Source organism: Nyctibius grandis, chromosome 4, assembly GCF_013368605.1.
Source record: "Nyctibius grandis isolate bNycGra1 chromosome 4, bNycGra1.pri, whole genome shotgun sequence".
NCBI classification, from domain to species: Eukaryota; Metazoa; Chordata; class Aves; order Nyctibiiformes; family Nyctibiidae; genus Nyctibius; species Nyctibius grandis.
In genome coordinates this window covers 61,185,709-61,205,505 of record NC_090661.1, presented here as the reverse complement: position 1 = coordinate 61,205,505, position 19,797 = coordinate 61,185,709, and the positions used below count along the sequence as shown (strand labels likewise).

At 33.8% G+C, this 19,797-nt stretch overlaps 1 protein-coding gene across 4 annotated transcripts in view; it reads right to left on the bottom strand.

Moving 5' to 3' along the window:
- Window positions 1-264: 264 nt before the first annotated feature.
- PPP2R5C (protein phosphatase 2 regulatory subunit B'gamma) overlaps window positions 265-19,797 on the bottom strand; it is an 88,053-nt gene continuing 68,520 nt past the window's right edge. For all 4 annotated transcript variants that reach the window (XM_068398566.1, XM_068398567.1, XM_068398568.1 and 1 more), the window contains 8 exons: window positions 18,512-18,620; window positions 16,300-16,353; window positions 13,388-13,558; window positions 12,688-12,815; window positions 11,050-11,151; window positions 8,813-8,885; window positions 6,346-6,462; window positions 265-3,183 (listed from right to left, as the gene is read on the bottom strand). In XM_068398566.1, coding sequence (XP_068254667.1) covers window positions 3,052-3,183; window positions 6,346-6,462; window positions 8,813-8,885; window positions 11,050-11,151; window positions 12,688-12,815; window positions 13,388-13,558; window positions 16,300-16,353; window positions 18,512-18,620 — 886 coding nt within the window. In that variant the 3' untranslated portion in view covers window positions 265-3,051. The remainder of the gene's footprint in view (window positions 3,184-6,345; window positions 6,463-8,812; window positions 8,886-11,049; window positions 11,152-12,687; window positions 12,816-13,387; window positions 13,559-16,299; window positions 16,354-18,511; window positions 18,621-19,797) is intronic.

Below are 19,797 nucleotides of genomic sequence, written 5' to 3'. Positions count from 1 at the left end.
TTATGGTATGAAAGGTGTGTCTTTTGTATTTGTACATTGGAGATATCAAACCCCTTTCAGTACTGATAGTTGTTCTAAAAGTTAAGTCTGCTTTTTCTACTGAATATCCATTATTCCCATTTTTTTACTAATGGCCTTTCCATAATTTTTTTTTTTGCTTTTGTGAAATTTATGAAATTTTAATTTATACAGCTGATTCTGCAAACAATGATAATCTGAACACACCCCCAAACACCCTGTGCTAAATTTAGTTTCATGAGCAAGTAAAATTCACATGTTCTTTATTTGTCCATATAATACACCATTTTTTTTCATGTTTTAAAATTAGATAAAAGCATATTAAATGGCAGGTGTATGAAGTTCTTCAGAAACAATGCCAGAACAAAAAATTCAATTACAAAATGTTAAAAAATATGTCGGTACATTTGAACTTAACATTCCACTAACGCATAATGTTACAGATATTGTCTAATGAAAAATAATTGTGCCACTTACCTATTTTTGCTGTTTCTAGGAACTTTTTATTCTGTACATAGGACAATTCTGTACAAAATATGAAGTCTACATTTTTATTACTTATTACCATAAAACAAAGTACAATGTATGTACAATATTAAAATGAAGCCATACTAAAGCCACACTAAAAAGACACTTGTAATATTACTTATGACATTCCTGATGTATAGGTGTAATTTTGGAAAATGGGGAAAGGTGTCAGACACAGAACTTTATGAAGAAGAACAGTCACCAAAATTCTACTTTAATTTTTGTTTTTATTTTGGATGTACTAGTTTTAGAATGGTTTAGTACAGGATTATAAGAAGTATATAAATATTGATAATAAACATGCTAAACCATTAGTGGTGACAGATTTTGGAAGATTGCCTAAGCAAACGTTCAGTGGCCCAAAACTTCAAATATGAATTTATGGTTAACTTTCAGCCTTCAAAATACCATAATATTTCCCTTTTTGGTGAGTGTTTATCTTCAAATAAAGAACAGAAATAAAATCTAGACAGTGAAAGATGTTCTTATACGTTGAGTATCACACAATCAAACGTTGATATACAGGTTTTTTTTTTTCCTTGGGTAACATAAGAATAATTCCTTTCAGCAACCTCTTGCACAAACATACTGAACACCCAAAATCAAAGGTAACTGATAATCAACCAGCTAAAGATGGCAGTTCAAACAATGGTATATCAAAATACATAGACATTGCTTTACACAATTAAAAAAGCACCCTTTTTCCCTCAAAAGGAGAAGGCATCTTTAAACTGTTTTAATATAGTTTATCCTAATGGTAAAGCATATTCTTTTTCAAGTTTTACAGGAAATGTTTTCAGACGCAGTGGACATTCCACTTAAAGGTTGGGTTGGTCTTTAAATTTAGTTGTTGTAAGCCAATATTTACCACCTACAATTTTCTTCCAATAGACAATGTAACAAATACTGGAAACTGAATGTTAAATGCAACCAACAAACAGCAGGCACCACATCTGCACACGGTTACTATGAATGTCTGCTTTGCGCAATTTTTTTTTTAACGGATGCAGGAGACATTATACTTCCTTAAAAAGTAAAACAAAACTATTTTTAAAGAAGCCACGTTTTTATCTCTTTATGCATCAAGACATTAAACATTAAGTTACATCATGTTACTGCCAGAGACAAAATAAACTAATCACCCATTTAGAACAGCAGAACACATTTCAAACAGCTTGTAAGCAGGATAAGTAAGTCAAAATACTGGCCACCCTGAGAGAAATCAAATATTGAAGACAAAGCACTATATTTTTAAAGAGATTTTCCTCCCGTGCTTTTCCATCTACAACAAAAAGCTCATTACATGCAAGTAATCTTGTGGAATATATAGCAGCATTTGAAGATCATCAGCAACTCAGATGCTTTTTCAGTTCACTTTGAGGTGTATTTGCAGCACATGTGCTCTTTACAACAGCAACAAAAAATATTTTCACTGTAAATTATGGTCACTCTCTCCTCAGCTCTTAGACTCATTTGAAAAGAAGCAGAATGGAATTCAAGGGTCTGTTCTTTTTCTTATTTTAATAAGCTTGTGATGTTGTGTTTCCTGAAAGGTTATGTTCATCTTTGAGATAGAAACTGATGCAACTGAAATCACACGTAGTATCTGCCACAGAATATTGAACTCCTAGAGCCCAAGAAAAATGCTGAGTATTAAAAGCTCAGATAAGGGAGAAAACAGTGAAAGAGTATTTCATTGACTTGAAAAAACTTAAAATTAAATTTTATATTCAGTCTATTCCCAGTCATAGTAAACAAATATTCATTTTAGGAAAAAATTCTTCTACCAGTTCATATCTGGCATACTGGTGCCATATTATACACTAAAGACTGGAAAATATGGCTTTAAATATACATAAAGTATTAGGACATGGTATATATAGATATATATCTTTATCCTAAGTAAAGGAGAAAAAAATTTACAGAATTCTTAGAAAGGAATGATGATTGAGGATTGTCATGAAAGTTACCAGTTTGTAAGCCACGTTTTATAGTACGAAAGAATAACTGTGTATTTTCAAAACTGCAGGTATATTACAAGACAGCAATAATGTGGAAACAACTTTAAAGTTGATAAATCCTAGAAAAAGTTGAATACTTAAATGTGAAATAATTTTACTTTTGAAAACACACATTTATCATTAGTACCAACCATTGGTCATTCACTTATTTAGACGGAAAAAGTATAGAATGCTTTTCTCAAATATGACTATAAAAACTGCACGTTATCAGCTAGCTGGTACTATGATAACACCTCCAGGAAATTGCGTCCACTTGATTGTAGTCAACTCCATATTCTGCATATGGAATTGGGTAATTTACCATTGTTTGAACCACTAATCTTGAGCTGCGTACTCTATTAAGTTATTGCCTACAGAACTGGGTTGAAGAAAGCTTTAACTTTGTGTGTAACTGATTGGTATGGCACAAAAAAGTAAGTTCTACTGTAGAACTGAGTCCAGAAAAGAAAAGTTTTCCTCCAAAATAATATTTCACTGTAATAGCTTAATGCCCATCATGTGATATTAATTCATCAGCTCTGCAATGTGATTCCAAGGCTTTCATGGTATAGATATCCTGAGGCAGTTCTGACTTGCGTCGCACAAGAGGACGATCTTTTTTCTGATCTTTCTGTGCCTGAAATAAAAATAGAACAAAGTTGGCCAAAAATATTAAATTACTAAATGATTACTTAAAAATATTTCTCGCACGTCAGTATGTTCACTTACAGGAAAATAAACAAAAAACACATGGGAAAAGGTTTATACTTTCTCCTCTTTACCCCCAGCTACCCAGTTTCAAGTCTGAAAACCATTTTTTTGCTAAGAGGAAAAATTAGAAACTACTAACAAATTCTAAGCTATTAGCAATCATGACATTACTACCATGATTATAACTTGATAACATTTTAAAAAATAAAAATATCATCTATCTTCTCACTTATTTTTCATTTTGTATGTCTCTACATTTAAGACATGATTTTAAGTTTTTTCAATGCTTCAAATTACTTGCACTATTCACATATCTGAAAATTTAAGGTTCTGCTGTATTATTTCACTGATGCTCTATCAAAACCACACAATATTCCTATCAAAGTATCTTTAAACTATGTAACGGTGTCTTTATATAGTTCCCACGTCTGTCTCACCTACCGTAATTTGCCTGTTAGATCAATGATGCTTATTCATGTTCTTCTATAAAAAAGTCCTTATAAAAACTGATTGGCTTTTACTTAGCCATTGATTTACTAAAGTCAGTCAGTCATGGCAGTCAAATTTTATTATAGCAAAGAGTATTCACTAAAAAAGCTCACATAGTCTGGTACAGAAAAAAACCTCCTGGTCCACTTTCCTCAGTCATTCCGTCACCTTTTCAGTACAGACATTTTGCTACATTGCTAACTTCTGGAATAAACCTTATTTTCTCTGAAACTGTACAGATCTTTACGTAGTTCCTCACTTCTGAAGTTTTATTTTAAAAATTAACTAAGCTGTTCTTTTGACTTGCCTTTTTTTTTTAACTGATAACTGTAATATCTCTTGTTTTAGCATCAACTTCTGATGGTACTTAGCAAGGGATACATAACTGTCTTTCCAGTATCCTCTCAAAGACTGATGCAAGAACGCTACCTAGCTTTCTTTCTGCAATACCCTAATCCTTAACTCAATCCTTTTCCTGCCTGGTGACCCAGACTTATCAATCCTCTTGCAAGCTTTATACTTCTCACAGATTTCTATAAGTTCTTCTAATAATAAGAATACCTGTTTCAAACCATTCTATTAGCTCTGCTAGGACAGCTTCTTTATATTTGAAAAAGACGCTTATAACCTTCTAATCATCTCATTTACTTCTTGCATACTTTCTGAGCAAGGAAAAGCAGGAAAGCATGCACTTGGAGAGATGGCTAAAGAATGCTTGAACAGTTCCACCCAAGTTTCAGAATTTTATTTAGTTTACAATTTGTTTCTCTTCCATTAGTGTCACTTTTTTAATCCCCACCCCTTCTACCAATCGTGACAGGGGAGGAGAGGGGGAAATCAAGCTCATCCACAGGAATGTGATGCACTCATTTTCCAGCTGGAACACTATCAATGAAGCTGTATATAGCCCCAACATTATAGCTCTTGAAGTTGAATTCTTTGTAGGAAACAAGGTAAGACCTAGGTAGAGTCCTTGGTTTCAGTTTGGGCTGCCATTACTATTTGCACATTTTATACTGTGTAGTACTGGCTCAAATCCCCAAACACTTCCAGCAGCTGGGACCGTGAGCTTTGTTCTTAACTGCTTTTTCCAACTACTAGTATATACTCATACATCGGCTGCTTTTCTTCTAGAACTAATGTTAGAGCACTCAGAGTTAGGCATGAGTTTTAATTCCCTCTGGTCAGGATGGAAAGTGAACCAAGGTCTTATAAATCTTGAGAAAATGGTTGTGCTAGGAAATAGCATAGTAAAAGATGGACACTACCATCAACACAGTTCTAAGACTAAGCAGCGCTTGGTTTTTTTTCCAATAATCTTATGTGTACCTTTCTCCACTAGAACTGGTCCTAGGCTCTGGAGCTAGTGAAAGGAGGGCCCTCCCCCTATCACACAGGCCTGGCTAAGCTATCCACTATCCAAGGTCTGAAGAAAGGTAGAGGTTTAGAAACTTTAATAAGCCCAGTGTTCCTCACTGACTGGCTCTAACCAGCATTCTCATTCATTGCCTTGGATAGGCATGTAATTCAGCCACCAAGATTCACATGTAATACATAGGGTTCCATTCCAGAGATAGGTGTTTAAAAACCAGCAATCACTGAGCATGTCTTGGAAGCATTCCAGCATTTCTTTTGATTTTGACCTTCATCCAAAATGTGACAGTGAAAATAAAAAAACCACATCATCTTTCAGGCTAATGACACTGGAATTTTAAGAACATAATGTAGGAAGTTAGGTTGATCATATGCTCATTTTTATTAAATTTCTTGTTTGATGCATTGGTTCAACTTAACAGATTTTATCTCCGATCTCAACCAGTTTTTCAGCTCCAGATCATTTCTCTGGTCTTAAACTTTGCTGGATTTAGAGATATTCATATTACTGATATTCCTACCAGACATCTTACTGATACTGCAATGCTCCCTGGCACCTCTCCATTTTCCATCAGCTTGAAGTTTAAATCTCTGGTTTGAATGTCAGGATTCTAGTTCCACTTAACTGAAGTTAAAGTAAAAACACCTGAAGATCACTAAGCATTAGCTAAAGCTGAAAGACTGGAATGACCTTCAGAGTCCTTGCCCTGTAGCAGGTAACAGACCATGACAGATGGTGGACTGAGGAAGAAGACCCATGAGTGGGCAAGACAAATGCACGCTTCACACATTTTTTGAAAACACAGTAGCTTTAGCCACCAAGGTGGCTCCGAATAACAAAAATGTCATCACCAGAATCTGACTGTATTTTATACAAGTTTTCATTACAAAACCCAAAAATGTTATCTAGAAAAGAGAACAGAATATGATCTGGTAGATTTTAGCCATATTTTTAACTATCCTAAAAGCATAATCATTGCTCCCATCATGATGCAAAAAGCTGTTTTTAAGGGAAAAGAAAATGAAAGTTTCTGTAAAAAGAAATGCCAAGAGGTCACACAGCAGATTCACAAGCATTAGAAATATAACACTCTATTCATGGCTGCCACAGTATCACTTATAAGTAGCAGCTCTGATGAAGTTTATTATTTCAGGATAAATGGTTACAGGGCTGAAAAAAAAAAAAAGTAATAATTTAGAGTACTTTATCTTCACAAGGCTTTACCTGACAAGCCTCTTCTTTCACTGTCTTTTTCAGCATCTGCAAATCTTCAATTAAAGGCCCATCTGTTTCCATTGCAACAGGACTGTTCAGCAAACTCGTGTCACTATATGTTGGGTACTAATAAAACGCAAAGTGTTAAAATAGGTATTACTACTAAGAATTCTTAAATACTAAGAGTGTATTTGAGCATTTGAATGATATGATTAGTTATCTGAGATAAGCTTCAATATGCTTCCAGGCACCATGTAATAAATTTTAAAGTGGGACACCAATATTTTCACTTGGCAGAAATGTCCTGTTGAAAAATACAGTCAGAACACAGGAAATATACTTTGATTATCTGAGACTGAATTTTAAAATACTCAGATTTTGCCAGTATGGAATGTCCACTTTGGCAATCATTTATCTGAAACCTTATTAATACATTATCTAGTGATTTGTGAACAGTGTAGCAACCCAAACACAATGATTTTACTTTCTGGTGCAATTTTATGTTGCAAGAGAAAATACACTGTTTAAAAGGCCAAATATTGTTAATATACATTTAAAACAATTTTAAAACAAAATATTACAACGTTTCTGTCTTGAGAAAATAAAACAGCCACAAAAGTCTTTTGAGAATAAAAAAACCCCACTTGTAATAGTATCTTGTATAGTATCTAAAGCTTACTGTACTGCAATCTCAATGTTTTAAATTCTATTTTAATTCAGATGAGGTGTATGTGGTCTTGAAATCAAAACTCATTTACAAACACACACACTCTTTTTCATCCATTTTTCCTCATAAGTATTTTAGTATCTGAGCGTACCAAAAACTTAATGCAGATGAGACAAAATAGAAAAAAACCTGACAGCAATGATTTAACAAATATAATTATTATGATCTAAAGTCTTCAAATGTATTCTTGTGTCATGCAGAGTCAGGAATAGCTTTGCACAACAAGAATTAGCAGTAATTAGACAAATTAAAAAGTTAATAGAAATTCCAGGAAAAAAAAAACAACTTAAAAATCCATTATATAGACTGCTAAAAGCGTTTATATCCTTACGTTAATTCAGTGGAGCACTCAGCATTAAAATCAGTAACTTTTATTTTAAATTGCTTCCAATTATTAGCTCTCTTCAAGCATACTATGCAGAACATACTGTATACAGGTTGTGTCAACCAGTTTCAGAAAATGTACACGGTTACAAAAAATTACTTGGGAAGAAAAGGAAATTTACACTGTAGAACTCTAAATTTTACTACTACAAGTCAATCCCCTTATTTAGCCAGACATGCAATAGTTCATCATATCTGATAACAAATGACCACGTGTATCAAGTACTCTTCACGTAAGGCTTTTGTATGGCTTATCCGATTAAAGGAATGTTTTGCCACTGCAAGTCAATTGCTGCTTTCATATGAACAGTTCTTTTTTGATTAATTTAACTGATTTGTTGTCAACTGACATATTGTTTACTTTTAACAAATTTTATTTGAGCAGTTTAGTAATTGTTCCCCGAGAAATGCCACAAGAGGAAAAAACCATTTATGAAATTCCTTCTTCTTAGGAAAAAAGATGACCCCATACTTTCTGTTTTAAAAATAGCATTGAGATCATAAAGTACCCCACTTCTGTCTGTAGAGTACCGTTACTTCATCCTCCACCACTTTAAACTCAGCTAGATGATGTTGGAAAGACACAGTACAGCAAGTTTCCTGCTGCAGTACAGTAAAATTCCAGCTGCAAAGTAACTGAAATGTTTGGGGTTTTTTTTGCCCATAGCAGCAATCAATATGATTGAGATAAAGGAAAACTGGAAGCATTCTCCGAGCAAAGTAAGTAGGGGGAGGAAAAAAAAAAAAAACACCCAAGCCAAACCATCCCCTTCTCCCATAACTTCAAAATATAATGAATAGTCTAAAGGAGCTTTTGTTTCTTTATCAAAATGTCAGTTACATCAAGCAATGCCTGACAGGATGTTTTCCTTTTAGTAAGAACCTGAGGTGCAGGTTCACCAGAAGACCAGCCCAATGCAAGTATAAGAAAAAATGCAGCAGACATGAACATACAATATTACTTTAATCCATTTGACACAGAGGAAAACTGACCAGTCATAACTCACAGTTTGCAGAAAGATCTCTTTTGTAATATATTGTTTGTAAAACAGCTTTCAAGAGAAACCAATTATGGCATCTCTATTTTCCATAATTTTGCACAATAAGTTTTCAAACCGCTATACAGTATATCTCCTATCATAAGAAAAGGAAAAAGTACTTCATATCATACTTTCCAGAAACCTCTTTAAAAAAAATTACTTGCACAAGAGAAAGGTTAAAAATTTTAAAAGTACTTTTATTGCATATCTTTCATAATACAATTAGTGAAATTGCTTTATTTCCATGATGTCAGACCTGTTTCCCCACTGATATTTAACAAAACTAAAGTACTTAAACATGAACATGTTAATCTTTTCTAAATACCTGGGGATTTGATTTGGCTAGATTTTCTATTTTAACCCATGCTTCTTCCCGCTCCTTCAATTTTAGCTTCTCTCTGAAAAAAAAAAGTTTAAAAGCAAAAATGGCAAAAGAAGCTTGGTGAATCTTGCATCACAACTTGTATACATATACTTTCTCAAACATGAAGAAATTGACTAGAAAAATTCAACAGAATAAATTATTTAGCTATGCCTGTTTCACCTTATTGCGCAAAATATCACTTACTGTTGACAGGACAATTTGCATCTCATCAAAACCCCATGATTTCAAAGCAACATTAAAAGGGGGGGGAAATTAGATTTTCTCATGAAAACAACAAACTGGCTGATACCAGTTAATATTTCATACCTGTACATTGTTAAAAGGGTTACAATTAAAACAGAAAAAAATCTTGAGCTATGTTGAAATGTGTTTGTGTTTTAACTTTATAATATTTTAATTTTATATTGAAACTTAAGAAATTAATATATGACCATAAAAAAGGGCAGAGATTATTACTGTCAGCTCAATGGCTTCAGATAATAGTTTAAAGTAAAAGGCCCGGAGACATTTTGATTTGAACACTAACAGGGAAGTACCTGACAAAAACACACTCATTCAAGGGAGTCACAAGCTAAGAGAGATGACCTCTTCAATTATTAAAAAAAAAAAAATTAAAGTAAGAAAAGGTTTGTCTCTTTATGCCCAATGTAATTAAAAATTATATTATCTAGTGGGTTTTTTCCTTTCTTTCTTATAGATAAGCAATTTATTGCAGACACTAGAATGAAGACCTGTCTTTGAAAGGTGGTAGAGTTTAAAAGGGCTTTTAGCTTAAGAGTGCTCTCAGGCTTCAATGCATAGAGCAGACAACCCAAACTTAAAAAAAACCCAGCAGTTATAGTATAACACATGCACAATTTACCTGCAACTCTCCATTAAGTAAGTTTGGACCAGGGTGGAAGAACTCTTTAACCACCCCCTTTTAAGTTCTTGTGGGGGAAGGGGGGGGGGGCAGGGAGGCTGTTTTGTTATTATGTCACTTGGCACTTGCCTGCATTAGTTCACGCTCAAAATGCCACAAAAATCCCCACAACCAACCAACACCAAAAAAATAACAGAGAAGAAAAGCTTGCTTTCTCGTTTAAAAGGGATTCTACTTATTTGCTATGAAGAGAGACATACACAGCCTTTCTTAAAAAAGCAGATGTTCACATTTTGTTATCTATATACACACACACATATATATATATATCTTAAAAGACTGTTACACTGCAAGCTCATTTTTACTTAAATTGTAATAAGGAACTTGAAAACTTGGATAAATCAATGTACATTAAGAATTATATTACTTCCAGTATACTGGTTTCAAATAGGCACGTAATTTGAACCACTACTTGAAGGAACCCCTGTTTACTTTGCAATTAAAAATGAAATTAAAATCCAGGTATTTTCAGTACCCACTTTCTAACTACGCTCCCCAGCCTCTAAAGTGAGAGCCAAACCATTAATATTTTTTGACTTCTTGATCTCATGTTAGTAGGCTTTATAATATACTGAATATTAAGAAAATTATGTCACAATGAACTGGAAATAGAGGAACAGAAGATAAGTGACTTTATGATCATAAGAGTTAGCTGCATTTTTGGGCATAAAACAGAAAAATTCTAGTTTCCAATTCCCTGCTCTGTTCACTGGCCTATGCAAGACTATACTAAACTCATCAAGATTTTTCCGGCAAATAACGTATGAATGTCCCGTATTACGACAGAGTGACAACATTATCTCATATAATTTTTAGAACAACATGCACATGTGCTCACCCACAATGCAATGCGGAAAAAATACTGGGAAAGTGTTTTGGGAAGAATCGCGTGACAAAATGAAAGAAAATAACACTGGGTAAATAAAGGATGCTAAAATAAACACAGGATGTAAACTAAACTGTTTAACAGATCTTTTACACTGGGGTCCATGATTAGCAGTGTCCCTCTCAAAAAACTAATTTTTAGGAAGATGGTGACCCCCAGCAGTATTAGGTCAAAGACTACATGAAACATCCTATTAAGAAGATTTTACAGTTCATATATAACAAGAAGTTTCACAAGAAGTCGATTTTGAGACTGCTGTACTGTAATCAAATGGGCAACTTCCCACTAAAGACACGGCAGTTTTTCAGAGCTAAAGCACTCTGACCAAATTATTCAAGAACAGACAGACAGACTGACATGAAAACTTACTTCAGTTTTTCTGCTTTAAATTGCTGTGTGCAGTCATCGAACAGTTTTTGGTTCATCTCCATGAAGAGTTTCAGAGCATTGTATATCAAGCCATGTATTGTCCTATAAGTAAAACTTCTGGTTGAAACTCAGAGTACTTTAAACTTTGAAATCTATTTTTTCTGGTCAACAGTAGCCAATAGCCTACACAACTGGAAAATTACATCATTTCAGAATAAGTGGAAACAAAACTAGTTAGTGGAAGTTTCAGTTTACCCTCAAAAGGGCTAATACAAGCACTAAAACTACCAACTTTGAATGCAGTTTTCTTACACTTTTGATGTTTGAACTTCATTTTTAATACTACATGTATCAATGCAGGACTAGTTTTGAAATTTAGTAGCTGACACTAATAAAACTAGCGTTATCAGAGAAAATGCAAGATGACATTAAAGATCTTGATATAAGTAACTTACTGGCAAATGACAAATTCCAGAAAAGAAAAGTTAGTGATTAAAAGGAGCCCAGAAAAGACACCATTCATTTTGAAAACTGCCACACAGCAACAACATTCACTTCAACACAATTATGCCAGGACTCTTTAAGTGAAGCGGAAAACATCAGAAAAATTGAACAAAAATAATCTGCTTTATGAAGCACTTTTACAGAGTAATTTACGGTTCCAATCTGTAACCTATTGCTGATCATTAAATCCAAAAAGTAATCAGTTAAATGATTACTTTGTATCATACATGTGACTTACAAGTAAGAGTGCAGCTGTACTGGGTAGCACAACTTCTGCTCAGAATAAAATGAATGCATGGCCTTGAAAGCCAGAAAAACAACCAACAACAATCCACGTTAACTATGTCCAATTGCATCACTGAATCAGGATTTTTTTAATGAGTACATTACTTGTTACTGCTTACATCCAGTAACAGTAATAAATCACTTTAACATCACTTTATCTTCCATTTCTTTTCCCGTGTTTAGTGGCAGATTGATTATGCATTCTTGGCCAACCCATCAGCAGTCCTCAATTCATGGCCAGCGCTAGACTGTGGTACTTTCACCATCCCAGCAGTTGCACAATAGCTCAAACAAAGAGGCACTTTACAATGGAACAGCTGCAGAAAGGAGCTGACCAGGACCGTTTTCATGTGTAAGTACTATGTTATCGTGGGGAAAAAAGTTAAAATAGTCAATGAAGAAAGAAGAGAAAACAATAAACAAAAAGGGGAGAAAAAAAAAAAGGAAAGGAAAAAATGACCTGATCTACAACATACTCCACTAGAATGCACAAGAAATGCAAATCAGCAAAGCGGTTAGATATCAGAAATCAAAGTTAGTCTTTAGAAGTATGTGAACTACAGACTTAATGCCAAATTTGCTTCATACTAATAAAAATACGTCATGGATTAGATGCACTAAAACAGTTTCTTGTTTAATGAAAAAAGGAAAAACAATTTTCCTCAATTCTTAATATTTCCTAAAATTTTTGACAACAATAGTCTCCTCCTTATCCAGCAACTTTAATGTCATAGAATAAACAATTCTACACATTGTTAAAAGTAGCAACTCAAAGATCTGAACCATGTTTAAGCCTAAAACTAGACATAAGTGAAGTAGCAGAATTTTATTTGTACAAGTGTTTCTTACTTGTTCCAATGCGTCTTTGAATTCCGGTACAAGGATGGAAACATGATGGGTAAAATCTTTGCTGCATTATCACTAATTAAACTCATAATATATTCATTATTCCAGTAGTATAATGCTCGCTCCGCAACCTAGGAAGACACGAAAAAAGGAACAGTTCTTTAGACAATCTCTTAAAGAGCAAATAATTGAAACATTTGGCAAATATAAGGGAAAGGTAACAAAAGTTCCAACTTAGATTTGGATTTTTCTAGTGCAAATGGGAGTCATGGAGCTGAGGGAAAGAGAGATGGAAAAAATTACTTTTTCCTTTATAGAGACATGATTCAAACTACAACCTATGAACTCTGAAGTTCAAGCACAGATATGTTTTCCCAAAGAAAGAGTATTAGTAGACTTTTATTACAAGCAGTAAAATGCAAACACTATGTACTCAAAGACTTCAGGTACTTCTGAAAACAGTGAGCTTTTAAGCTTTTATGTGAAGCGTAACACTGAAGTAAATCACCCAATATGAATGCACATACTGCACTCTTGAAAAGAAACAATAAAGCTAACATTTGGATCCCTAAAATTCGACACAGAATTAAAGACTTTCTTTGCAACAAATAAAATTCATTATGGTGAATAACAGCAGCTAATACTATTAACAAGTCTGCTTTATAAAGATCCTCATATCATGGTACATTCAGCAAGTACAGACCTGGAAGTGTGGACTGGACACACATTTGGCTAGCTGTCTGAAAAGAGGCTCCATAACTTTTACAAATTCAGATGGTTCAATAACATCTAAAATTTCTTCTAGTTCATTTAAAAACATGACTTCTTTTGGACTGTGAGTCTTTGGCCAGTATTTCAGCAATGCCATTACAACCTGTAGAGACAAAGTGAACACAATCTTCACAATAATCTGACTTTACCTTGCAATAAATTATATTTCATTAAGAAGCCTAATATTTTCAACAAAACACAAAACTCAGATTTCTTGTCCCGTGTGACAGCAGTGATCACCTATGGTTAATGTCACAGAAATAACTGTTAATAGGTCTAAAACACTTCAGAAAACACTGTTAAACACTTAAAAGGTTATGTTCAAAAATAATAATCAAAAGACTAGAGAAAGTAACCTGACATCTACCTTAACATGATCATCAAATCAAAGTGCAAATTTGCTACTATACTATGGGGAAAATTATCTGCCACTTATGTGACAGCAGCTTTCAATCTCCTATTTCTTGGAGGTGTACTCTAAAGCTCAAGAAATTAAGTTCTATCATTGTATTTTAAGAAAAAATTTACTAAAAATACCCCAATTGACAGGTGATCGACTGCTCTACGCACATTGCTCTTAAATGTTGAGTCTTATTTAATTGACTATATTGCTATAATGTAGTAATATACTACAATCCTAACTTTCTTCATGATTATTAAATTATTTACCCAGCTTGCTGAAGCAGTTTTTGCCTAGCAAACCATGAACACTCAAAAGATAGGTGGGAGAAAGAGGGGGATGGGGAGAGAGGAAGGGGAAAACAACTAAGGGATCCATTAATATGTGACACAAAAGGAAGTCATCTGCCAGCTGGCTCACAACTCTTCAGAAAGAGTCTATACATCTGTGGGAAAGTGAAGTCTCATTGAAAAACAAACTCTCTCATCTATTGAATATATAAGTAGAAGAATTTAAGTCTGAAAAGTGATACTAATTTAGCAGCTAAATATATTTAGTAATTTTATTTATTAGTGGAGTTATCAATTACATAATAATTTATTCAAGAATCATCAAAAATACACAGTTATATTGAAGGAATTGCGACTCTTGTGCTGTTAGCAATTTCTGATTTAAGGAAAATGCAAGTAGACAGAAATGTTTTTGTTATGAAAGGATGATGATTTTTTTCACCAAAGACATCAGTTTTCAAACTAAAGTGTAAGATTTTTTTTTTTTTTAAAACTATAAAAGCTGTTTTCCATCTGTGGCAATTTGGTGTCAAACAATATTCCAACAGGAAGACATTTTCCTTCAAAGGGTATTTAAACCATGTTAAATACTTAAAAATGACTGGCATAGCACTCAATCTTGAATTTAGATATTTTTGATGGAAAATTAATAGAACCTTGAATGTATACATTTATAAATGCTTTCGTTTTGTGGTCAAAGATTAAAAAGCCACATATAGAACAAAAATGAGTGTGTCTGTCTAGTCCTACACGTAGAACTGGAGACAAAAAACCAAACCAAACCAGTACAGACTTCTTGAAAAAAACTCTTTTAAAAATAAAGTTCATATTTGTGTTTTTATATAGTTTAAAAGTTGCAACAATCTATTAGCCTTTCTCCCAGACACCAATTTATTTCTCTCATTTAGGAAAAAAAAAGAGGAGTCTCTCTTTTTGTTTTCTGAAATGGAGGACATTTTTATAGAAGTCCAGCTTTTTATATTTAAAAACTATAACCAATATTTAATATTATCACTGAGAAGACAACTCAGTAAGAAATCAGTGCATCTTTCATGTATGTATTATTTAATCATGAAAGCAGACACTATGTCCTCAATAAAGCCTTGGGAAATTTATGCAGATTTTTTTCATAAGATGTCAAAAAGTCACATATGACAATTTTAAGGGGAAACAAAGCATTTTATTTTGCAATGACCAGAACTTTTGAAGAGGAACTTTGTACTTCGGTGATGCATGTGCTAAGTTTTTAAAGAATGCTGTAATCATGTACTAATTTGGGATCAAAAAGGGAAACAGACTTGGATGCGTATTAGTTCAGATTTGTACTAGAAAGTATGTAACATCCTAGCCGATGTCTGGAAGAAAGCTAAGATTTCAAGATCTCACATAGCATGAATGACAGAATGTCTGAGATTTGATATCTTAACAAATATTAAAAGCTTCAAGTCAAAGAGACTTCTTGCTCAGCTGCATAGTTCATTTTTTTCAAGAATCCCAGTTTCCATTTTACAATTGAAATGATTATAATCTAATAATGTGCACTTTTGTTAGTAGCAATCATTTTACTGATTGCTACTTAGTGATTAAACATATTAATTCTTACCTACTTAATATTGGGTGTAATGGGGCAAAACACTATATACATTACCAAGGACAATTAAAAGTATTCATCTATGCAATTATGTGCAGCCAGATCAAAGTCTGGTTTCGGCTATGGTCCATACTTGGTAGACATGAGCAGGATCTGACTTAAAAGCCTTGCATCAGTAGGTAGCTCGGTGTGCCAGAAATCTGTGTTCCATCCTAACATCAGTGTCTCAACAGAGCACAGAGCACAGTTCAGCCAAGCTAGTATCTGACCAAACTGCTTCTGGATCAACTGTCTCACATCCAATCAACCAGAACAAAATAAGCAGAATAAACTCTGGTCTGTTTGTAAGAGGTATGCTCTTAATGTTGTTTTAATTCATTTTGGGCTTTCCAAACAACTGTTGGAAAAATTGAATTTGAGAGCTCAAAATGGTTAAATATTTGCCCGTTCCTAATAAAAACAATTACATACCAATACTTCGTTCCCAAGACCTCCTTAAACATTCTACAGATGAAAGTGATATTAATACTCCAAAATATAAAATAATAGCAAGATAAACTTACTGGTTCTGTGAGCGTGCTGTCCTTTTCTAAAAATTGAACTACACAGTATGCCAGCTACAGTAAAAGAAAAAGATTTTTATTAATACTCACTGTGAAACCAAACACATTTCGAAATCACTAGCATAAGTAGAGAACTCTACTGAATTCAAATAAAAACACAACAGTTTTTCTGTAATTTTACAAAAATTATTTGGCAGACAATTTAAACAACAAAAGGGTAAACATGCTTTACCAATTTTTCCCAACCTTCCCAAGTCTGTCCTCACCTTCCTCTGGGTTACGGTATAGACAAACACAGAATTAGATGTTTTCTTTTTAGACCTAGTTCAGCACACTTCATCTTTTCAAACACAGGATTTTAAAATCACAATCTTGTCCTCTAAAGTGCTTTCCACTCACTAACATTTCGGTGTCCCATGCTGATTTAATAAGTATTTTCTACTTCATAACCTAAGTTAGTTAAAAATGCATTGAACAGTTGTAAATCTTAGGATTTTCTATATATGAGAACTCATGATACCTAAGCATATCAATGTAAAGCTAATGTAAGCTGAGGCTGAATTACATTATTTACCAACTTCAATTCTGAGAATGGGACTGTCTATATGTGACTAAATGGCAAACTATTACATCCCTTTCACTTGACAGGACAATAGTCCCAAAGTAAATGGGAGGATCACTGCACACCTCATGACTGTTTTCTAATGTCTCCTCATTTATGGAAGATGAGCCCAACTCCTTTCCTGTTTTTGATGATTGCTACCAAGAATGTCCCTAAGTAATGTGAGAAATGTACAAAGATTATTACATTTAGTGTTCTCCACTATTCTAAAGTAAATTTGAATTGAATATAGAGATCAACTTTCTTCACGTTTATCTGGATTTGGCAGCAAATCCTTCTGAATACCTGCCACTGTTTCAATGTGAAATTTTTTTGGTTTTACTCTGGGGTTTCACACACTAAGCTCACTTGACATGCCTTCCCATCTTATTCAGTAAGAGAGGCAACCCTATGTCACCATCTTCTTTTTTACTGTAATGAGGAATGCAAATCACCTGAACATTTTGAAGAGTTAATTTGTGAATTAAGGGGAATAGAGGCCAATCCTCCTCAGGCAGGGAGAAGAAAAGGTGGCAATCACAGATACGTGCACTAGTTGAGATTATAACCCCAACAGGTTATAGAATCATAGAATCATTTTGGTTGGAAAGGACCTTTAAGATCGAGTCCAACCATTATGGTCACAGTATTAGAAAAAAAGAAAAAAATATTTTGAAATGGGAGCCACTCTAGCCTACCACTTCAACAGGAACTGATGTAAGCCCCAGTAGGCAAGATCCAAAGCCAATGCTTATACGCATCTCTAATTGCTAGAGAATTGTAATTATACAAATGGTGTTCTTAAAAATACAAGTTATTAGTAATTTTATTTGAAGAAATGGTACTTAAAACTTGGAGTACTTGAACTTACATAGAAAATGTTGAACTTTCAAATTAAAAAAACAAATCTGTGTAACCACCTCTCACAGAGAAAATTTCAGCATATCACAATAATACTATGTTTTCTCTAACATTGTATGATTTCCCACTCCTCTAGGAATTCTGAATGGAACTAAACTCGGCACAGAAAAGATACAGCTGGTTTAAAAGCATGATACAACTCAGATGCCCCCTTTTTTTCTGTGTACTTCTAAAAAAGATCTATGGAATTAAATAATGATGTCCTAGTAAATGCCCAGTTCCTTTCAAAACATCAACAGTTGTAAGAAACTGAATTCAGCTGAAATTCTCCATGTAGTTTAGAAAAAACTGTTTATAGATGACATTCATTAAAACCATACTTTGCCACCATTTTTGTGTGGCTAAACAGTACAGACAAGAACAAGATAAAAAAAATTCTGCATGTGGATAAATACCAAGAACACTCCCATTAACCAGCTACTGCATGTGTTTCATCTATAAACACTACAGTGCTTTTAAAAAAGGTATTTATTTATATACACACTTTTTTTTTCAGTTTGTTTTTTTTTTTTTTCCCCCTTGGCAAGTGAAGCATTATAGGTACATATATTAAATAATTTCCCCAAGGCCAGTTAGCAGGGAAGTGTTGGAGCTTAGAACAGAATCCACATCAGAACAACTAGAATCCCCCTGATCTCTCTAGGCAAACTTACTTTAACACTAGTATGAAAAGGGCCAAAGAAAACTTACCTGTGGATGGTAGACACTGAGTGATTTCACTTTGTGCAATGGTAACAAAACCTTCAATAGGAATATTTTGTGCTCTTCTTTTAATGGTAAGGCAAATCCGTTAATTATGCTGCCAGGGAAAGAAATTTAAAAATAAAAATCAGTAATCATACAAATCTGCACTACTGTACAGGATATACCAAAATCCTTGTTTTCAGTGCAATTTTTTTTGCGATCTCCTAGAGAACATGATTCAACAGAAAAATTTACAAATTAAGCATGCACTAGAGAATATTTAATTTTTGCTCCATTTCTCCAAAGATTACAAATTAATAGAATAGTCAAATGAATACATATTTCTCTCAGCTTCTTCATGGAATTTAAGAATGAACCAGAGACTGGATGTAGAAGAGATCAATTCAGAACAGCAGACAGGTCAAAACATGACTTCTACTAAAATATTACTATTTCTGCAAGACCCTAGCAGATAACCAAACAGCATCTCAACACATGACATCCCAGTTACAGGTGAGTGCAGATGTGGCTCAATACTGAGTTAATGTCATCTTTACCTAAAAACACGGTACTAGAACAGTGTTTTGTGTTCACTCACTTTGCTAGCATTAACACCAGTTAAAACATTCAGAATCCTATTGCCCATTTACTATTTTAAATCCTACTTTATTCATTCTAAAGTTTTTCTCTTCACTAAGAAGGACAGAAGGCATTCAGGCAAAAGGGATCTGCCAAACTTATCTTAAAAAAAAATACACTAAAAAATTCAAAGTTACATATCTTTCAGATCTCAGAAATCAGATGATGTCCCAGAATTAAAGCTTACTAAATAACACTTGCTCACCCTTGCTGCGCATGCTTAAAATAATTTTCACTAGTAATGGCTGCACAACTATTTTGAGGATATGAGGTTATTCCTCCTGAAGTCTCTCAGTGCATAATATCAAAACCCCATTTCTACATTAACATTTCTATAGTGTTCTTGCCACAACTTCCACATACTCAACAAACATACATTAACTTCATTTAAAAAAAAAAAAAGTTTCTCCAAGTTGTTTTAATGGTTGTTAACCACAAAGAGGAGCAGAATTGTAGGGCAAGCTTGGCCTTGTTTTGGGTGTGAAGAAATTCTGCAATCCTGTCAAGAGATGATTGTCAGAAAAAACATAATCACATTAGCAGTTCCTACTGGAAGTGTTCATTTGTCCAGTATTTTATGGCACTTAGCAAAGGAAAAGAATGAAATCCAGTACTTCAGCATGGAATTCAATTCCTCTTTACTTCTGACAAGT